Consider the following 23,529-nt stretch of genomic DNA (forward strand, 5'->3'; position numbering starts at 1 on the left):
GTAGGCTCCGTCTCATATAGCCTTGCTGCTGAAAGAGACATTAAACTCAAAATCAATTCAATTAATTGTAGCTCTCACGTTTCTGTTCAGTCTTTCTACATTGGAGGGCTAATTTTATATATAATATGAAAGGAATTGCATGGAATGTGAAGGAAATTGCAAGTTTTTAATATATTTATTAGTCTTGATTTAATGATTTAATGGAACGTACACAGGTGGATATTGTGCGCATAAAAGCAACCTATCTCACACTTTTTTGTTTAGTTCTAATTTAGTTTCTTTACATATTGTATGTTCATTTTTATTTTATCTATTTTTTTTATATATAGATAGCTCCTCAACTAAAGGAAAGAATGGTTCGAGATGGAAGCATGATGATCAATTACCAACCACTTCGAGATTTACCGAATTTCTTTCGATTTGTGAGTCAGAACTCTGCTTTAACGAATATAGATATAGACTACTTCTTAAACGAAATGGAAAGACTTGGCTCTGATCTGTAAAAATTTAATTTGAGAGCTGGAGCTAAACATTTTTTTACATAGTTCATAGAAATCATGTATTATAATTTTTAGAGGTTCATCAAATATGTAAGAGATAATAAAAACAATTACAGCATCAGTAGGAGAATCTGTGGTTATCTTCTATGTCCAAATATATTATAATCTCAAATTAAGTAAGTTGTTTATCAGATGAAAGTCTCTGCTTAAATGAAATATCTATTCTTTATTATAATGTATTGAAAGATATTTCTCAAACATAATATTAGACAAATTAACCAAGAGACACTTATCTAAAAAAAGTATGTATATATGCTTTACATACATATAACGACAACACTGTATATAGTTGCATATTGGTGACATAAAATTATGTAACTGCTTTGATATAACTAGTTTCAATAAAATATTTGTTATTGATCTGAAATCATTACAATAATTCTACGTCTTCAGAGATGCTCAAAATTTCACGAGAATTATATATGCAGGGCCGTTCAGTCAATGTGTGGGACCTGCGCTGAAACTAAATAGTGATGCCAATAATGTAGGTGAGAATTCTATATTAAGCATGAATAATTTACTTTGCGCCAACTTCGACTTTTTCTCATCATTGATAGTGATATCCCTTTATGAATTCACTTCGCAACATTAATAATTTACAATGACTATTCACTCTTTCTGAATATTTTGAATCTCAAAGTTTTCCTGAAGGGTCTATAGCGAATAGTCTTTTGTGCCGAGTCTGGGTGAACTGCCCCACTTCCCCATCCACAGGATCTTCCTGTTTATATGAGCATAGCCAATTAACAAATAAGAGAATTTCTGAAATATAGGTTATTAGACACAAAAGAATGTGCAATAAATTAAAATTTATTGCTCTTGTCTAGTAAATGATGTATATTATCGTTTGTTCTTGAGTATTTTACCAACAACAAAGGCATGATTTGTATCAATTAAGAGTATATTATTTTGATTTCTTTATCTTGAGACTACCAGGGTGGTTTGATAAGTAAGTTAGTTTTATATTAAAGAAAATAATTAAAGTTTTATAACATACTTTATTTTTTGACATAGTCCTCTCGAAGTTCAACGCACTTGCCCCAAAATTTCTTCTGCTTCACGATTTCTTTGCAGAAATGAATTTCTTCGAAGTTTTCAAAATACTCGTTTACATCTTGTATGAACCCCTTCATTTGACTCAAACTTTAACCCTGCCCGGACAATCTTGAGGTTCGGTAATAGATGGTAGTCCGAGGGAGCTAGATTTGGTGAATAGGCAGGATGAGGAACCAGTTGAATTAGCTACTCGACCAATTTTTGCTCTGTAGTACGGCTTTTCCTCTACTATGGAGTGAGTAAACGCAGCATCCACCTTGGGCAAAGATTTTTCATATGCATTTCATTATGCAAATGAAAGTAAACTCTATCAGTTGAGATGCTTGTGACTTCTGCTAGCTAACTCGCCCACTTTCACTTGTCTGTCGGTTGAAAGTAAATCATGACTTCATCGGTGATTTCGGATGTCACAACTTATTTTGGAACTCCAGGACGTGATGCATTTTCAATGCTTGTTCTGGCGCACTTAAATTCATTTATCCAAAGTCGAACAGTTTCATAGAAAAGCTAAGATCCTCTCATGAATTCCCTTCATCGTCTTCCTTTCCAGAAAAAAGAATTGAGTCAAACCACGAATTCTAATTTTGTACATATTTCACTATTACTCGAAACAACTATCAAACAACGAATTACTGTCAGAATGACTTACAGATGACGTTAGCGCCATCTGTTAGTATGTGAACCAAGTTAATTACCAAATTGCTATCATACCTATTTTAATATTATTTATTATATTTTTTTTCTACCACAGTTGATTTTGGAAGACAAGTTGTTTGTTTTATTCGATCTATGGGAACACTGTTAGCTCTATAATGGTTAATTGTCACTATTTCTTATAATGACAACAGACAGAAGTGACAATGATACGTTGAAAAGAATCTAAAAATATTCATTTTCTGACTATTTAGCAATTTGTTTAAAGTGAAGGATGATATCATTGATTTTCGAACAAATATACAACTTCATTCTGATTAAAGATACACTTCTCATTTAACAATATCACTTTTTCCCATGTCTTTTCAATTTAGTATTATTCTTTATGACCCTTTACCTACTGAGGCTCATTTTCTATATATATATTTTACATGTATTTTTTCTATGGATAAAGTTCCAGTTCTTAAAGTTATCTGTTTCTATTTAAATGTGTAGTGAACAATTTTGTATTAATTCTGACTTCATGAATTAGATTCGAGTTAGATTGCGATCTTTAATACAACTGACTTTCCTCTTTGGTGTTTTCTTTCTATTATGGTAAAAGGACCTGCTGCTTAAATAGTTTCGCAGTGGCATTAACAGAACTAATACCAAACCAAACACTAGAGAAGTATCTATAAGTTTATATATCTATAAACATCTATTAGTGTGGAGGGGGGAAGGAGTCATCTATTTAATGTTTTTAGAAGTTGCATTTATTAAAAAAAAAAAATCTTCCACTATCATTTCGATGATCGCACATCTCCGATAGATGTTGTAGAAATATTGCATACTCTATCGGCACAGTTAGACGGCAGACTTTTCAAATTCTCTTATTTAAATGCTTTATTCAAAAGTTAGCGTTCTGACTGAAGAAAAATGAAATGAAATCTTTGAGTTTTACGTCTCACATTTATGCCGGCTAAAGGAGACGTGATGATAACAAATGAGGTGGAATGAAGAAAGTGGGAGGAAACGGGAGAACCTCGAGAAAACACACGCACACGGTGTTTGTTCACCCCAAAGTTCACTTGGCACGAGTTGGGATCGAACCAGGGACCCTATGCACCAGAGATGAACGCTCTACCACTTTTTTAAAAAGTTAACTGATTCACCGAAAGAGTCTCAATAACTTAATGTCCTTATTTTACTCTCTTTTACAGTCTACAGTTTTTCCAGTAACTTCCTTAACGACAGGGACACGAACACAGAAACATCGAGGACAATTACAATTCCAAAGGCTCTCCCACCGGAAATCGAATCCAGGACTCCGTACACCAAAGACGTACGTGCTAGCCAGTAGACAAGCCACCACTGAGCCACGGCGGCCCTCTTTTTGCGTGAAGAGTCAGTAAAGGAATATATGTACAGATTTACTTCAAAATAAGTTAGGAAAGACTAGAGAGCAAAATAATCAATTTGTTATCTTTAAGGTCAGTTTAAAGAGACAAGTTTTGTCGATAGATGTCACTACAGTCTTCATATCTCTCTAGGTATTTTTTACCTTTTACGAAAATTCACGATTTCTCTTACAAATTTTAACCTACAGACTTTAAATTTTTAGAGAAGGAACTTCGTAACCTATTGAAAGCAACAATCCGTGCCGATTTTTTATTTAGAATTTTCTTCATTATTGAAATAGCTTGATTGTTGGAATGGATACCCAAATCTTTAACAATTGAAGTAATTAAACAATGAAGAAAATTCTAAATAAAAAATCGGCACGAATTGTTTCCTTCGATAGGTTATGAAGTTCCTTCTCTAAAAATTTGAAGTCTGCAGGTTGAAATTTGTAAGAGAAATTGTAAATTTTCGTAAAATATAAAAAATACATTAGAGAGATACGAAGAGTGTAGTGACATCTATCACCAAAACTTGTCTCTTTAAATCACCCTTAATGCAGCATGCGTATGGAAACCATACGCATATGCATATCATATGATTTCTTTATCTAATGTGATTACTATATGATAACATTAGCATCAACATTAATTTAAGATACAGGTAGATAAGTATAGGTGTTTTTGGTCGTTAATTATATAATTTGGATTTTAGAGTTCCTTTCAGCACCGAGGCTATATGAAACGTAGATCTATGGTTTTATGTAGAACCTGAACCACATGAGCTATCACCAGGAATTGAACCAAACTCTCAAACGCCAAAGGCTTGGACGCTAACCATACGCGTATAGTGACATGAGAGCTCTAAAGAATGTTCTTGTATACCTTCACAAATATTTACTAGTCAAAACGAAAAGTTACATCAGCATATTACAGTAGTTTATTACTATTATTATTATTAGTGATAATAATAATAATAATAATAATAATAATAATAATAATAATAATAATAATAATAATAATAATAATAATAATAATAATAATAATGCATTCTGGCTCTGCTACATTATTTAATTGATTTAAAAATACACTCTTAAGTGGGACATGAAAGAACTGATGATAGTTAAAAATACCTTTTTATTAATTGATGGAACTGCAGGTTTAACGGTACGTCAGAATCGAGTATTTTGTCCAAGTCACGTGTTTGACAATGGTCATAATCTCTTGCTTGTACATGGACTCCCAAGTAAAAACTAAGAACAAAGGTGAAATATTAGTAAATATTGTCAACCTGGGTTGGTACTCCTTTAAAAATGCATCTGGAATGTAGCATTATTTCTAATAGAGCACTTGGAGTAAACCCAGATTGTTTGCATTAGCTCAAGGTACATCTTAAAGTACCTATCTTGCTAATGTTTACTGAACTGCTTATGCTATGGTGCTGCTATGGTGCTGGTTTAATGAACTGCTATGGTGTGCTTATGAGATACTCTCGGGGATTCTCCACCACTGTTTTCAGTCACCAAAACAGAACCGTAAGTATAAATAATCGTTGACATATAATTTAAATCATATTTGATGTGTAAAGTGTGTGTGTTTATGTAGCGAAATGTTAAAAAAATGTAACTCAAAGTGTATGATTAATTCTCAATGTAAAAGAGGAAAAGGTGAACGGGATCGTACCTGCAACGCTGATGAAGATGACCATCAATTTCCCGAAGTCCCACTGTGCAAAATGCAGCAATCTTTGGAGTATTCACAATTACCACCAGTCTATTGAAAAACCTTCATTTATGCTTAATCCACAAGAACGATGATGTATTCACAATCGTAATAGTAAATGTTGTTAAATGTTACTTTGTCGACGACTCTAACTTCAACTGTTGTCCGAGTTCCTCTAACCCTCCTTCTCTCTTATGATAAAATAGACTGAGGTATTTATACAACAAAGATGTTTGCATTACAGCACGTGGCTTCCAAAATTTGGGCCAAAATCATACACGTGCATATGAGATTTCTCTGAAGAAATCTTAGAAACCAATTTCTCTTAAAATGAAGCGTCATGTCAGCACTTTGAATTTTACATAACTTACATAACGCCTTCCGTTGCAATGTGTTGGTATTAACATAAAATTACAAAATGCTTACATTCACATAATTCAAACAATTTACAATTCATTTCAAACAATTGACATTATTCACATTCGCAGACTATGTTTTCTGATATTACACATACCACAACCAAAACAAATAATCTTTGAGATTTCTACAATTGGAAATGAAAATGAACAACATTTTAACTAATAAAAATAAAATATTAAGATCTCTTGACAATATTAAAGAGATACAAGTAAATAAAAAAAGTCATTAAAATTAACAAAGAAGAAATAAATCGTAGTTTGTGAAAAGAAAAGAAGGTTAAAATAATAATAATAATAATAATAATAATAATAATACATAAATAGAAATATCAAATGATAAAGAAAAGTATTATACATAAATATACAAGACAAAAGACAAAGAACATTCACGAATTCAGTATTATAAATAAAATATAGAACACGGTGAGTAAAATTGTAAACTTTTCTCACCAAGATGTAACTGAGAGCATTAGGGAAACCTAAACGTTCCTTGAGATCTGAGTATTTCTGACGCACTAAAAGAATAGATAAAAGCAAGTAAAAGAGTTGTCCAAGGCAACATCTACAGTTATGATACTACGTTCGTTTCCTTGAACGTCTACTTGGTCGCATACCTAGGAAGGAATAACAACACAGCCCTGTTACTATAGCTAAACTGGGAGTCTTATTTACTTGTTAAGAATATTCTTTCCGAATAGGTGCACGTGACATAGTGAAACACCTAGAACATGGCAAATAAAAAAAAAAAAAAGTGATATAGACTAAATTTTGAGCAGTTCTTGTTTGTGATGAAGATACAACTGGCATAATTTTTATTTCTTGAACCGACCGTGTACATAATATTAAAATCGAGCTATTATAATAACAGCGTTTGGAACCTTTGTTGATATTGCTTGGAAATTGTGCTCTGCAACAGATTAAGTGCAACAAAAATAATTGCAAAATTGACTCAACATTTGGATTATCTTTCTATGACAATGATAGTGCGACGTGCGTTGCATAACCTGAACATCCGCGGTCAAATCACATTTTCCGAACTGCTGATCACCCCAACAATATTTTAATGTGATGAAAATGGGGCCAAAAACATGAAAATGGAATTGCAGGTGGCGTGAAATGGTTCGACGAACCTTCTTTCACTTTATTTCCAACAACGAGTCATGTTTTGTATTGCGGGTATCCAACAAAACTTATGCTACTTTCTCTCTACGTGATTACTGGGAACGGCTCTGTGATACTGAAGAATGCAATTTTCTGGTATTCTGAGTGTCATGTGATTATATTTACAGGAGTGCATTACTGTCACGATAATATGGATATTTTAAATGATAACGTACATCATATAGCCCAAATGTTTCCGGCCAATGATCTAATTCTTTAGTAGTGATTATTCTCCTCTGGCCCGCCCAATATCCAAATCTCAACATTATTGAATATGTGTGATCATACTCTGGAGCAGATATCGTCCTCCATCCTGGTTGATGGAACAGAGTGTGCATTGTATGATGGATGGTACAATAGTCATCTGGAAACTATTAATGATTTATATGTCTCTATTTCACGATGAATCAAAACTGATATGTTGGCTAACAGTAATCCCATGCCGTATTAATGAGGTAAATTGGTTTCTCTTTAGGTCTTTTCATTATTTTGATAATCATCTGTAAGTTGATAAAGTATCAGAACTTCTAGGGAATTTTAATTAGTTTAAGAGAATGCTTTAGTTGAATATTGCCTGCACGGAAACTTCGTTTCTTTCTGTTGATTTAAATAATTGTAATACAGAAAGTTTCCTATTTCTTTTACGTAAAAATATATGAAAACTACGCCAAGATTAAGTAAACTCATTTTTGCAATCGAAAAACCTATTTTTCAAACTACATGTTAACCACAGAATCATTTTGGAATTGAATGAAATCAGAACATCAACAGGTTGTAATTTCTCTTACTTGGGTATTACATGTTAATGTTGCTTTTCCATAAGAAAACTTTAAGAATAAAAGCTTGCTTCTACTTTTATTCTTACTATATTCTAGAGTGATACTTTTAACTCCAGAGACCATACATACTGGTATTATTTACCACAAGCTGACTTATTGTAAGATTAGAAGTATGATTCTAGGTATCAGATATTACTATATTTTTAATAAATATTAAGTTTAAAAAATTACATTAAATACCATAAACTGAAAGTATTGAGGCCTTAATTTGCTTCAATATTCAAAAGATATAGAAGCCTGTAGACATCACAAGGGTAGCTTGATAAAGTTATATTCATCTGTTATGTATTCACCACAAATAGTGGAAACATTATCACAGAACCATAACCACTAGAAGTAAAAAGTGTGAGCATTCTTTGCATTCATGGGGTTTTCCACAACGTAGCGTTAGTGTCGCAGCCAGACGAACACTCCAGTGCAGTTCTAGCAAATTGTCTGTTAACTTCACGAAAAGATGGATGGCAAATTATAACAATTATGGAAAACTATGTATCACTTAATTTGCGAGTACTTTTAATCGGAATTATTCATTTACATTTAATAGTTGATATAAACCAAATAATTGACCGTTCTTTTTATTTGATATGTTATATGCAATGCAGTGAGAAGTAGCATTAAAATGTAAATATAACCGTTACAAATTATTTGAAATACGTATGAACGAACGAGTTTGAACAGATTAAAACTCTTTCTTAACCTCCTGCGGATTTTCCCTCGCTTTTAATTGTTAGGTAGTCAATGGTTGAGTCTGGACTTCTAGAAGACATGTGGTATTCTAATCTGTATTTTACAGATGTATAGCAGAGAAGTTAGGCTGTCTGTTTAGGTTCATTCCAATAAGAACTGTCTTTTTATACGAAATGTTTCCTTCTTTTGTGAGATGTTATGGTCAATGTTGAAATAAATGTGGTACAGTACCTGTAACTAATTTCCATTTGTTTCGTATAATTTCTACTTAATTCACTAATAATAAAAGAAATAATTACTTTAAAATAACTTCTTTTTTTAATGAAAATGGTCATCTCATACATAAATTTTATGCTAAATTTTCTATATTTTTGAGGAAATGCTTTTATCATTTCAATCATTTCATGAAAAGATAATTTTTCGGCGGTTTAGAAGAAAGTAATACTTTTTACTGAATTTACGTATCCATGTTTACATTCTGAAACAAATCAAAAAAGCGTCTTCTTGAATTACATATAACACAAACACATTATCATATTCATGAATTTTCTCGGAATTTCCTGTTTCCTGCCACATTCTAATTTTCCGCTTCTTTCATAGTCATTCACTTTCATTATTCATCCATCTTTTCTGGTCTGCAGGGCATAATTGTGAGCCATAAAAGTTAAAATGCTCATTTCACTTTTTACAAAACAACAGAACGGAATTTTCAACTAGTTGTTTCTCTGTTTGGCATACTATTGCAAATGTATTAATGTAATCTACGGAAACGCGGACGTACACAGTAAATCATTGTTCTGTAACGCGCTCTTCTAGACAGCTCTCGTCTGGATGCGATAGCAGCGTTGCCGTTCACTTGTTTTGCCTTATCTCCAGCGTGTTGAACGAAAAAAGCATGCGCACAATTTTCTTCTATTTGCTATGAGAAAACTCTATATTATAAGATCTTTCGCTAAGTATCTCATCAGGTAAGAAAGCACGCCCATAAGGCGTGTAAAATGAGAAAATACAAAAAATAGGCATGGAACATTCAAATTAAACATCATCTTGAAATGATTGTAATGTGAATACGTAGAGAATTTAGTGGGGAAGATTAAACTAATGAAACAGTTGGTCAGTTAAAGTACAAAAGTCGGAAGAAATAATAAACGAACCACTGTCATGTCTCATATATGCAAATTAATAATGTATAATTGTGTAAAGTAGTAGAAAAAGAATAATAGAAAAGGCATAAAAAACAGGAAATTTTGTTGTGGTTTCCTCCTTCTAATCTGTTACGGCTGTCTAAGGGTATCCACTCACAATGTAAACCACAATCAAATTACTAACTTCCATCAAATATATGGGTTGTTATATTCTCAAATGAAAACTGCTAGTCATATCAGGGTAGATAAATATTTATTTCGATAATAAGTAAATCAAAGTGATTCGACGAAAATTCTTTTAAGGCAAAATAATAATAAAAAAAAAAATATGAAACTCCTTCACTTCAGAGCCCTATCCCTTAAGTCGGAAGGTCATCACTCAGACCAACAGACTCCTACAAATTTCTTAGTCAGACTCCACCGATCCGTCATTCCCTCACAGTTTCATCTGACGCCTACCTCTATCAGGAAAGCCTGACTACAACTTTCCGTCCAACAATATAAGAGATCCTGTTGTCAATGGACATCACTTAGCCCAATGACTGATTCTCTTCCTCTAAAGAGAAGACCATCATTTAGGTTTTCTCTGGCCTAGCAAAAAAAAAAAAAAAAAAAAAAAATCTAAGAAAAAAACCTTAAAGTGTTTTCTGCCTCTGAGGTTAAAAAAATATAACCTACTTCTTCTCACTAGAAGATAACGGGAATCACTTATCCCAATAAGCTATCATTTAAGCTTATAACCCTGACTAGCTAAATGTCCTCAACTTGGTCATCACTTAGACCGAAGGAAATCACTTATTCCTTGCTCTGACCATCACTTAGGCCAGTCCCTATTATTTCATTAAATATCAGAAAATTCTAATACCATCACTCAGGCTCCAGAGAAATCATTTGAAGGGTACGGGGAAAAAACAAGGAATGTCCATGTATGTCCTTTTTCGGGTGCTTTGTCCTATCTGTAGGTGACTCTTGGTACTATTTGACTGTCTATGACATGCATGCGTAGATGTAGAAATGTTCATGTAAAAATTGGCAAAAGATTTCATAACCCTATTCTTTGTACGCGGTTTTCAACATTAAAACGCCGTTTTCTCGAAAATGCAGTTATGTGACATTCCTTGTTTTTTCCCCTTACCCTTCATTCTCTGTCATTGGTCATCATTCAGACCGTTCCCTACAAAATAGGAAAAAAAAAAAAAAAAAAAAAACCGAGGCAGGACCTTAATAACGTAGAGTGGCTCTAACAGCCATAGTCACCCAGCAGTATTCCCCTATGCGGTGAGAGGCTTCCTTTTATATGGTCGATGACCCTTCCCTTTTTATTTTACTTAACTTTATTTTCGCTTAAAAATCCACAAAAAAAGTCTTTTGAAAAACGAGCAACCGTCGCTAGCCTCTGGAAAATTCCATCGATCACTAAGAAAATCTATATAAAAAAAAAAATTGAATGTTGAGTTCGTTAAATATAGCTGAAAAAGAAATCCAAGCAAGAATATACAGCTTAAGCAGATATACACATACAAATAAGCAATAGCCAAGATGAAATTATAAATATATATAACCCATAATACGATATGTGTAATTAAATATATGTCTGGCCAGACTTACCTTTATCAATAACAACATTATATACACTTGTACACTAATTATTTATACACAAAATAAACACAGTAAGGGCGAACCCTCGTCCTTACAATTTAAAATACGTAAATTATAGCAAGTAAATAAAATAATAATTAAACAAAATGACAACAATAATGAGGATAATACAAAATGGGAATTACTTAAGGTATTATTAAGAATATATTTTAGAATATTAAAACATAACAATATCTCAATAAAAAATATTGAAGATACATTGATGTGGGCAGTGAAGTCCGTGCAGTGAGGTGGAGTAGTGAGTTGGTGGTGGCAGTGACTGAAATTTAGCAACCCATTTAGCACAAAAGCTATATGAGATGTGAACCTATAATTTGAGGTGGAATCCGAACCACCATAATGTGTTCAAATTTTAAGGATCTCCCACCGGAATTCGAACACAGCACCCCATACATTAAGGGCGAATTAGAGTATTATCGATTTGTAAGTCCAGGAGATAGAAGTTTGTAAATTGTATAATAATGTGGGTGTCTTTCCATTTCCTTCTGAGGGCGGTCGAACACTCAAGGGGAAAAATTTTAAGGATACTTACGCAAAAGATAAAGTTGAATTTGACATTGTGATAAGTTGTAGCTCTCCGTGTTGGTCTAATGGCTAGCGCATTATCTTTGGTGCACGTGGTCCTGAGTTCAGTTCCCAGTGGGAGAACACAAGCAATTTAATTTCACAATCATTCATTTTCATTAATCATCTGACTCTTTTAGCCTAAAGGACATAACTGTAGAATGTTAAGTTTTTTATTATTATTATTTTGTGATGAATTCTGTATTCTGAGATAAGCACGTGGAGAACTTACGCGCTGCAGGACTACCGGGTGTTGTTATTGAAAATTGAAAAAGGAGTAAGAGTTTCGTCAACATTGGAGATTGGACAGTGATTGCAATGCATTTAAGGGTCTAAATGACATTCGAAGAGTTACAATTACCGAAATGGTGAAATTCGTGTGCTATCATAGTGATAAGAAATTGGAGGATGAAATTAGAGCCAAATATATGACTGAGATTCTGGTATATGTTAGGTGAAAATGCGGAAGTTTAAAGAATCAGTTCTCGTGAAGGTATGAGAAAGAGGTTTCAATAAAACGACTTTGGAGAGTTTTGGGCATTTCTTTTCAGTTTCAAGTGAGGTGATAATTGCCAGATTCATATGTTTCCGTATGAAATAAAGGCTGAAATTGTAATACTAATAAGTGAGAAAGTTCAGAATAGAGGATTTTTACTTTTTTCTTAAATATTGATGAAAGGCTTTTGATTTTACTGACTTACGATGTGGTGGAACAGGTATGGTTTACTGAATTTCTAAAACATAGGATAGCAAACGTTTGGTACAATGAAAATGGAGATTCTTTGGATGGAGATATAGGCTACTGTGGTATATTTTACGTATACGCCAGTTCCATTCTAAAGTTTGACATCAAAGAAAATGGCGATAGATCGGAGAAGAGCCAGGTGAATCTGACTGAGCACTTATTTAAGGGCTGTAGGGAGAGTACACATGTAGGTTGGCCATGGAACACATGAGGAAGATGTGTGTGATTCGAATTAGTGAAAATTTAGAATAGGGTTGATTGAAATATTTATTGTGTCAAGTGACATATGAATAGATCTATTAATAAGAAGGTCATGAATTTGTTTCCGATATGGCGCCTAATATTTTAGAGTTACTATTCTGTTCTGTACATTTTTCCTATTTCTACTCTTTCTTCCTGACAATATTTTCACTATTTTTTACTAAATAATTTGTTTCATGTGTTATATGTATATATATACAACAAATAAAGGAAATAACAATTTCCCCCCCTCTTAAGATTAAAGATTAAATATTATTTTATTAAAGATCTACATTGATTTAGAAATGAATAAAATATGCGTCTGGGCTAGAGATTAAGTCTGAGTCAAAGGCTCAGATGCACAAAATCTCTCTAAGTTCCTTGCTTTATATACTTGTTCCATGCACTGGCGCAAATCCCGGGAGGGATGAGGGGGGCTGTCCCACAATAATTCGGAAGGTTTTTTTTGGGGGGGAGAAATGTGATGATTTGTATCCGATTGCCACAAAGGAAATTGATATGGAATTGATGTCCCCCCAGAATAAGCCCCAAATCTGCCCGTCTCCCAATGTTGAAGACAACTCTGCTTCCCTGATCCTCCACATCATTGCTTTTCAACTTCATAAATATTTTGGACATCGCTTTAAAAAAAAAAAAAAAAATAGATTATATATCCCACCTCCATATATACTCATTCATTCGTAAATTTTAGGTACAAATGCTGCGCTATAAAAATATAGGTATGTAAGGGGTATATTCCGCGTCATATTTCTGTATACTACATTATAGGTGTCAATACTACAATATAATTTAACGCAGTCGCTGTGCTAATAGCTGGATAGATATAAGTTCATAGCTTTTAATATGATCATTAGATAGAGACAGGAGAAGTAATAGTTCATGAAGCTTCACTTGCCAACCGAGCCCTTCTCAATGGCATTAACTTTTTGTCAGTTTTGAAAACTTATCTAGACTAATCTATTTCCAGTAATGCATATGCATCATTTTCAAGACATCTCTGCTATTTGTCTTAACATTTATCAGGATTAGCACTTTTTGATGACAGAGTATCAGAAGAAACAAAGGAAAAGGTGGTCCAAATCCTGCGGCGGCCAACGTTACCGAACATTCCACGACGATTTAACCTGACAAAGAAACTCAAAGAACTTAATTTGGAGGATCTACTGTCAGAGAGAACACTGTCGATATGTGATGTCCTAATGGAAAAAGACAAAGAGAAGTCTCAGTCTGTTCTCAAACAAACTCCACAACACTGGCGAGATACTCCTTTTTCCAAGAAGTTTACGAATTATCAAAACAAATGGCTGTAGTGAATGATGTAGCTAAAAGATATATAAGACTCATTCAAAAGTATAATGAAGCCTTGACAAAAGATGAGGAACAGAAGCAGTTTATTATTCGATTGGTTGAAAACCATCATACAAATTTTCCCTCTCCAGTGAAGAAAGGGTTTTTGTAAATTGAGAATACAAATAGTGACATTTTTTTCTAAAAGTTTTGACAACTGAAAAAAAAAAAAAAAAATGGAGCGACCTGTAAATATGACTTAATTGTACTGGAATGTTGTTCGTTCTTTGTATACATCAGAAGGAATCAAACAAGCCTTGTGGACTCCCGACCACTGTTAGTTTTGAGTTTTGGACCACCCTAATAAGAGATCTTCAACATTAATCGATATTCATAGAATATGAGATTGTGATCAGATTAGAATATTTTGTAGATATTTTTTACGTTGTTGTTTTTGGCACTCTATTATTTTTAAATATTAAGAATTCCTATGTCCAATCTGAATTTAGTATACAAAATCATGGAAACGTAACAAAAATTAAAATTAATATAACATATTATGATGCACATCCAATGACCCTAATCAAAGTTTCCTGGGCAAAAGAAAAGATTTTTCTAAAGCCCATTTTTTGTTTGTTGAACGAAAGTCCTTTAAAAATATCTCTATGATTATAGTTTAAAACAATTAAAAAAAAAATAAACTATACCAATATTTTTATTCACATGACACAATGGTCTTCTTTTCATCCTACGAGTAAATACATTTCAACTAGAAATCCTTGTTTCAAAACCTGACATTGACGATGTAGATACTATTTTAGGCTCTCAAAGACGCATATCATTTCACAGTAAATTGCAAATTACAAATTTGGACACAATGATGACTACGAATAACTGGACATTTTCTTGCGGTGTAGATAGAAAATGCTCCATAGATTATCTTTACCCCATAAAGAAAGGGGAGAAGGAGCTGCTCAGACTAACTTGTTTATAGAAGCTTGTGAAAGAAGAAAATTACCATTATCAAATATCATTATTAGTAAATAAGTGTTTTTGAATCCATTTTATTTTACTCGGAAAATTGTTTGTCTTTGTATTTATTTCTTCTCACAGCTCCTTTGACACAAGATACTCATGTTACCCTTGTTTCCTTTATCAGTAGTTTAAGAGTTGTAGTCAGGTATTCAAAAATGAAATAATAATTGTTTCGTACCTTTGAACGCGAATTATTCGGGCGAAACTCCATATTATTCATTAAAATTGTAAAGGAAAGTGTTCAGCGTAGTACTTTTAAGAAATAAATAAATAAATAAATAACAACAGCAATAATAATAACAGAAACTGTAAAGCTGCATGGGATTTAGTAAAACAATTTTTTTTCTTCGCTGTAGAAATTACTATACAAAATCTATATGTTGCATGCAAATTAAAATGTAGATAGCAATTTACTAAAAGAAAAGGAAAAATGTTATTACCACTTTGTTTCTGAAAATAATTCTTCTCTCACACATAATTATTAATTATTTGATTTTTATTCTTTGTGATGACAGTGATTATGATTATAGACTTTATATGCAACATCAATACTGACTGTAAAGTAAGGGACCTATTATTAAGATGATAATCAAACCATTAGTCGAACTTTATCCAAGGGGTTGTACTGTCGCTACTTTGAACCAGCAACGTTTGCAATAAAAGCATGCACCGTATTTGTTGAGAGTGAAAATTGTATTGATTTGTACTAAGACTATTGGAAACTAATCAACTACGTTACAGAAAGGAGGACATAAATATATTTTGAAAGAAAAATGAATAAATTAACTACTAGTACGATTCTGATAACGAAATGATTAGTTTTATTAGAGCAATAACTATACTCTTTCAATTATATGTGTATTTAACAAATGAATAAGGAAGAATATAGTGTTGAGTCATAAAACATTACATTTTGAATATGTATATTCGTAAGTTTGAATTTCTAAAACATGAAGTCATATACTCTTCTTTTAGAAACTATATTTGCATCCTTAGATAAGATTAAAGTAAACACTGACTATGTATTTGATATATTTTTTCCATCTCTTTAAGGTCTTCATAGTAAATATTTATACTAAGGTATACTATTTACATGTATGAATAGAGAACTATTAAAAGAAAGGTGCATACTGAATTATCTTTTAAAGTAGTTACCTGCAATATATATATCTTTGTACAAGTAAAAGTATTCAATGATTAAAAAAAAAAATAAGACAATAACAATCTTAGGCTTAAATTGACTCCTAAATAGTTTTACTTGTAGTTACAGATTAATCAACAGCAACACTGCTGAATCATGGAGAAGGGAATTACGTTGACTTCTTTAAAGTACACATTTTACCTTGCCATCATGGGCGTAGCTATGAGGAGGCAGCGGGGGAAGGGGGGGGGCATTGCTCCCAACTTTTTGACTGAAAAATGAGTTATTCATATTAACTCCATACTTGTCTAGGAAGTGTTCCACACGTTCGAGACCGACCAAAAGGTCTGCCATCCAGCAGACAATTCCTAACTCCGCCCATCCTTGCCATGAGTAAGAATTATCATATTAGTGGACTAATAATCCTCCTATTACGATGCTCATTTCAATTTAGTACTTAAAACTTAAGTTACTAAACTTACTTACTAACATAAAAAATAATACTTATTTCATGTTAAATGGCAGATCTATGAAGTGAAAAACCCAAGTTAAGAGTTTTAACATTAATCATTTATGTAAAATTATATATAAATTATATTATATTCATATATTTTCAATGTGTATATACGAAAGCATCTACTGCAAAATTTGAAAGTTATACGATAGTTATCAAAGCTTAGAAAAGAGAGAAAGAAAGCAGGAAAACACTAAAACACGTAGACTGTGAATATCTCTATCTCGCAAATGTATATATATTGTTATACAAGTAATGAGGTGGATTTTTTTGGATTGAAACTGAGACATATTGTAATTTTCACACACTTTATTACATTAGTATATATAAATTAAATAAATACAGAATAAATAGCGAAAGTCATAAATTATGTTTGTGTACAAATCATTTTTATATATTAAAATAAAGTGTTCTTATTTTTTAAAAAAGTTAACTGGTCCAGCTTGTAAATTTACTTATTTATGTTTCAGAAATATGATTTTAAAAAAAGTTTAATTTTTTTGCAATCGTTTTCAAATTAAATACTTTTGTATCACATCTTTCTTTGTAAAGTAGGATCTTATTTGACCAGCAGATAGTTACTTAGGATAGTCAGTTCCATGATGGTTCAAAGTTACTACGACTTTGTTCCCTCTATCAGCGATTCTTCTTTACCTTTAATGTATTTTGATGATGTTTATTAGATCTGGAAATAGAAAGAAAGTCTTTATTACTTGCTTTGCTTTAAAACTATTGTATGAAAATATCAGAAGAATATAGTGAAACAAAGGAAAAGATTCAATAACTGACTATTCCAATCACTAGTATCTTTTATATCATTTGCTTACACTCAGGTTACTTAACATAGCAATATTCATGAAATCTATCCTCTCACCAATTTATACTTTTGAGCTCCATAATATTCTATATCAATGATAGACTACGAAAATACTACTATCTCATTACATTCAAATGTTTGTTCCTTATTTCCATTGTATTCTTCGACATTAACTTGAGTTTTGTCAAAGAAACTTTACGTACTTATCACATTTCCAGCTTATTGTACTCTTCTAATCTGTTGCAATATGTTAAGGAGAAATACGACCTTAATAATAAAAACTCAAGCGCAGCAAATTGAGAAGGTTATAATTATTATAAGAAACTGAGTGTGATGATGGAATATTACTTCATAATTTTACTACTATTGAACATATATCTGTGAGTGTAGTGCAGATATATTAAAATTGTCACTCTGTTGAAAAGTATATAATAAAGTGTAAAATCTCTATTATTTCAATGTGAAGACAGGATTGTAAGTTCCAATAGTGATTTATTTACGTCATTTATTCAATATGCTTTATAATAAGGGAGAAGATATTTGAAGTAGAGTTAAACATAGACTAAAAGGGAAGTGAATATAATATGATTCATAAAATTTAACTTTTCTTAAGAAAAATGACACTACTAATTGTATTTTACAATTATGATGTGAAACTAATAATAATAATAATAATAATAATAATAATAATAATAATAATAATAATAATAATAATAATAATAATAATAATAATAATAATAATAATTCAGCTTGCTCTGAAGAGATTTGCGAAAGGAAAACCTAAATTTTTAACACAAAGTTGAACGATAACAAGAAATCAAAGAACATTTTCAGCAAGATATCACATTAGCAACACATTTATGCAACGTGTATAGTGAAAAATGAAATCTTAACTTTTTTAGGCTAAATGAAAAAAACTTCCAGTTCTCCGTTCCAGTAGGCTAAAGAAGACGAGCGATTAATTAAAGGAACTGATTATAAAACAATTTATGAAATCAAATTGCGGGAGGAAACAGGAGAACCCCAAGAAAATCCACGAACACGATATTGTCCCACTACAAACTCACATAACTTGGAGTTGAACCAGGGACTCCTCGTACCAGAAGTGAGTGCTCTAGCACAAGGCACCATGTGCTTCCCAATGTATAATGGAAATCTTCTGATAGGAATTCAAATTTTTGGAAATAGTAGATTGTTATAGCAGTCCAACAAAATTTCTTTCAACATTAAAAGGGAAGAGGGCATCAAAATATTGTCACAATATGATAAATATATTAAATATACTGTTATTAGTATAAAATATTATTAACATGTTGACGATGGATTACGGAGATTTTCGTTCTTCGGTATCCAGATTGTAGGTGACAAGCCAGGGAGATTTTCGTTATTACATACAGCGTTCCCTATTGACCGAGCACTTAAACAACCTGTAGGTAAAATCGTATATTTCCGTGGTCCGTCGCCTACCGGATGGTACCGAAGTACTGAACTTTCCGAACCCCGTTGTCAATATGTTAATAATCAAAATGTTGAATGTTATACACAGATCCTGTAAACATTGACCCTTTTCTAATACATTTTTTTTTCAACAAATAGATGTAGATTTGGTGTTGAAATAGAAATTTTTAGAAGAAGTCGTTTAAAAAGCCTGAGAATACACAATTTCCAGTCACATGAAATCAATTGATATCTAAAATGCATCTAAAATGATTCATTTTTACGGAGAGAGGCTTTCTGATGTGCCTCAATATAAAATGTATTATAGAAACAATATAGGATGATTACTGTATTCTCAAACTTCCTTGAAATTATATAAAAAAAAGTGTATCAAAGCCACTTACCTCTCTTATTCAACGACATATACAGGATCGAAGCAGTCGTATCCGCAGCCTGTTGGACAGCATTTCTTGTTTCCAGGACAGGCATGGTCGTTGACACACATGGTTCCACAAATGGAGCTCTCTTCGATGATAAGTTCATCGTCTCTTGGGGATTCAGCTGCTTCGCCATCAACATCACGTTTATGGATCACAACATTGGGCTTGTTTCTCTCCTTGAAGGGGCAGAGACCTTCCTTGCCTAAAATTATATCAAATGGATAATAAGTAGCAGAAATAGGATATACTGAGTATAATACTGGCTAGCTATAAATGTAGTATACAAGTTATGTCAATGTAAAGAGTAAAGCTAGTATACGTGTCTACGATGCGGAAGACTAGGGTTTGATTCTCGATGGGAATTCATGTGGTTCGGATCGTACGTTAAGCTGTATAGACCTGTTCCATACGTCCGGCATAAGTAAATTTATAAAATAAGTTATCTGCAATGGTGAAAAGCTTGATAAACAGTGTTATAGGATAACAAATCAATTTAGCATTTGTTTACTAGTGAATACGTATTCATGAAAGCTGTTTCCACAATTATGGCAAGATTTTGTTGAAAGGAGTTTAAAAAAATAAATTTAACAGTCAACAGTGCAACTCATAATCTCCTTCTGGAGAGGGAATAATCGTACTCTATTTACTATTTAGTACTCGAGTCACTATCAATTCAAATGATCTGGGATCGAACCAATGGTCCTGCATCTGAAGTGAAGACTCTATCATTGAGTCACTCTCCCCTGATCGATTAATTGAGGTTTAACGCTCCTTTCCAGCAACGAGAAGGAACGAGAGTTATTGCCTTATTGCCTAAAATGAACTACAGTGTGGTACTGCTATTTGTGTCCGAGGAAGACGCATAAGGAATCAAACACTGGACTACCAACAAAAAAGTTACGCTCGTTAGCCAATTGGCCACGAAGGATACTATATAGTGGTATTCTACATTGGAGTTGATAAATTTAATAAAACATTTAATGGTCTAACTTGAAAAATTAAGGCTATGAAAAACGATTGTTTATTCTAAAAATTAACGTTAGGGAAAATAAATGTTAAAATTAAAATTAAAATTAATAAAGTTAAAATTAATAATGTTTAAATTAACAATTTTTCTCTACCATGTAATGAGAATTGCCTTGAGATATGAAAGTTTATTTAAAATTTGGCAGATAGAGTTAAGAACACGGGCAAACTATTATTATGAAAAGTTACTGTTTATATATAGTATTACATTATAGTAACAATGATTGGTGTATGTCATGCCGGTGTTATATCCATTTCACATGATTTTTGGGGAAAAAAAATTAACGATTGACTTAAATTAACTAACGGAAATTTTAATTGAGTAAATATTTAAAATTAACAAAAAAACATTAATCTAATCGTTAATTTTTAACAGATTAATTATAAGCCTGTTAATCTAGTACTGAACATAATGAAATATACCAAAATTTTGAGAAAATGCAATTATTATCATACAATAAGTTTAAATAAGTGATAGAGAGCTCAAGTCAGATATGAAGTATTTCAGGCTCGATTCCACTCCAGTGAGGTTGAGGTTGACGTTGAATCTTGCGTGTAGTTTCTCAAGTTTCTCAACCCTGTTACCCTTTCTATTCTACGAGTTCTTTCATTATCATTTACTTAAGATTCGTTTACTGTAGTTTGCAGTATAGTGTGGTACTTAAAGCTAAACTTCATTTTCAATTAAATCGGTCATTGCTAAAAGGTGGTGTGTGCAATGTATTTCAAATGGAACATATCCTCTCTTAATGATGATAAGAATTTAAAAAAGGCACACTAAAATTAATAGTTAGAAAAAATAATAAAAATTTTTAAAAAATAAGCCTTTGAAATTGTAATTGATTAACTTAAACAAATAATGTAATAAAAAAAGTAATAAGTAAAGTTAAAATTAACTTCAAAATTAAAAATGAAAATTTTCACTACTATGCAATGAGAATTGTGAGTTGTGAACATTAATGTAAAATTTAATGAATAAAGGTAAGAGCGTGAGTCTACTATAATGAAAATCAGTAAACTGATAATTAATGAACAATAAAATTAATCATAAAATTAGAAATATTCATTTCACATGATTTCTTAGAAGGAAATTAACGATTATTTTTTAATTCTTATGAATTTTTAATGACTATCAATTAAAAATTAACTCATGAAAATTTAATTGATTATGAAATGAAATCTTTCCGTTTAACGTCCCATGGTTATGCCCTTTGGGCTAAAAGAGATGGATGATTAGCCAAGTAAATGATGATGAAAGAATTGTCGGAATGAGAGGAAATGAGAGACCCCTAGATAACCCACAAACATGATGTTGTCCACTACAAACTTACTTGGCTGGGGTTCGAACCAGGGACCCCACGAACCGAAAGTTCGCGCTCTACTACTGAATCACCATGTCTCTATTTAATTGATTAATTAATTTTTTAACTGATTAATTAAATCGCAAATATTTAAGAGATTATCTATATGCATGCTAAAATTTAAGCAAACTTGCTGCCAGTACAGTCCATGCATTTGCATTGGGAACACGTACAACTGAATAATGCATGGTCAGGTCTTCGACTTTCAATGTCAGTGTTCATGGCTTTCTAGACTGTAGAATGCTACGACTCCCTAATTTTTTCACAATGATGAGTCTACAACGAAATACTGTCTACTAGAAATCAAATTGGAAACCATGAGCTCCAAAAGTACTCATTTCAAGCTATCTATTAGACTACACGAGAGCAAATTAGTATGGGTAGTTAGTAGGGACATAGGCTAAATCAATAAAGTGCCTGGCTAAATCAAGCAAAAAGGAAAAGAAACCTCCTGAATGTACAGTGCTAGCTAAGAGTACGTATCACTTATATAAGTTCTTTTTTCAATAAGCTCGAAATGTATACACATTTCTGTTGTTAAGAAAGGAAGATTTTCAGTAGCGGTTCTTGAGGGATATCACATCGGTAACAATATAAATTGTATCGGTACTACCCAAGGGAAGAAACTTTTACCTAATATAGTAATTCTTGTACACAAGAGTCAGTACGTTAGGTAATCTATCTTCCTTCAGCTTTTAACGATACTTTTTCTGTATTATCGATGTGATTTTCCTCAAGAGACCCCTCAGCAAACTGGACTAGAATTGACTCAAGTTCAACAAATCGCATCCACTCTGAAATTTTGAACAAATAAATTAGTTAGGAGGATAGAACTTTGTTGAAGACTGTACCATCTAAATGTGAATAAGAGTTCCCTTGTGGCTACATGGTTAGCGCACGCAGATTTGGCGAGGGACACCCGAGTTCGATTCCCGGTGCGAGCTCATTTAGTTCGAATTCCATGTTAATCTGGAGATCCACGTCTCATATAGCCTCGCTGCTGAAAGGGAAACTAAACTCCAAATCAGTCTATCAACCAATCAAAATAAATAAATATGAACAACTCTTAAACATGTAATAGCTATACTTACATCTCTTGGGTAGCAAAGCAGCTAAAGCACCTCCTGGGCCAGCTCCACTTCCAGGTCTGAGAGGTGCTGGAAGAAGTCCACCTGCGCCACCTCCTGAACCACCGCCACCAGGAATTTGGTTGAAGAACACGGCTTCGGTGAGAGCCACAAATGCCAAGAGGCAAACAGCGGCCAATGCAAAAGCTGCGTTGGTATTCTTGATCATTGCCATGTCTAACAACAGAATGATTTCTTCTTGCATGTGTTGATTATTTATACCAAACTTTCGCCGTGACATGAAGGAAAGGTACCGGTGACATTGTGACCTCCTTCTTGGAGAGAACGGGATTTTTTGACAAAAATACCTCGGATTCTCCGTCAATGAATGCAATTGAAATTAACTTCGCTTGATTCTTTTACAGAAATGTGTAGGCAAAGATTGTTTTTCCAAAATTATTCTTTATTAAACTTTCCATAAAAATGCGAATTTTTAATCTATCATTTTCTTCAAATTAGGGTAATATAAGTTTGTATATTACCGATATTTATT

At 32.5% G+C, this 23,529-nt stretch overlaps 2 protein-coding genes across 6 annotated transcripts in view; one reads left to right on the forward strand and one right to left on the reverse strand.

Moving 5' to 3' along the window:
• Positions 1-927, forward strand: part of LOC145664351 (cysteine sulfinic acid decarboxylase-like) — a 101,966-nt gene extending 101,039 nt beyond the window's left edge. For all 5 annotated transcript variants that reach the window (XM_081730974.1, XM_081730975.1, XM_081730979.1 and 2 more), the window contains one exon: positions 330-927. In XM_081730974.1, coding sequence (XP_081587100.1) covers positions 330-503 — 174 coding nt within the window. In that variant the 3' untranslated portion in view covers positions 504-927. The remainder of the gene's footprint in view (positions 1-329) is intronic.
• A 16,192-nt stretch (positions 928-17,119) lies between these two features.
• LOC145664352 (uncharacterized) lies at positions 17,120-23,226 on the reverse strand. Its single transcript, XM_081730980.1, has 3 exons — positions 23,001-23,226; positions 19,487-19,724; positions 17,120-17,513 (listed from the first exon to the last, which is right to left on the reverse strand). Exons 1-2 carry the CDS (start codon positions 23,209-23,211, stop codon positions 19,492-19,494), a joined length of 444 nt encoding a protein of 147 aa, XP_081587106.1. The 5' UTR covers positions 23,212-23,226; the 3' UTR covers positions 17,120-17,513; positions 19,487-19,491.
• Positions 23,227-23,529: the final 303 nt, after the last annotated feature.

Source organism: Thermobia domestica, chromosome 11 (assembly GCF_964235325.1).
Source record: "Thermobia domestica chromosome 11, izTheDome1.hap1.1, whole genome shotgun sequence".
NCBI classification, from domain to species: Eukaryota; Metazoa; Arthropoda; class Insecta; order Zygentoma; family Lepismatidae; genus Thermobia; species Thermobia domestica.

Coding starts and splice junctions, on each gene's coding strand:
- LOC145664352 (XM_081730980.1), bottom strand. CDS start 23,211: ATGGCAATGATCAAGAATACCAACGCAGCTTTTGCATTGGCCGCTGTT. Junction 19,725..23,000: donor TGCTTTGCTACCCAAGAGAT/GTAAGTATAGCT, acceptor ATATAATTTTAG/GCAAGGAAGGTCTCTGCCCC.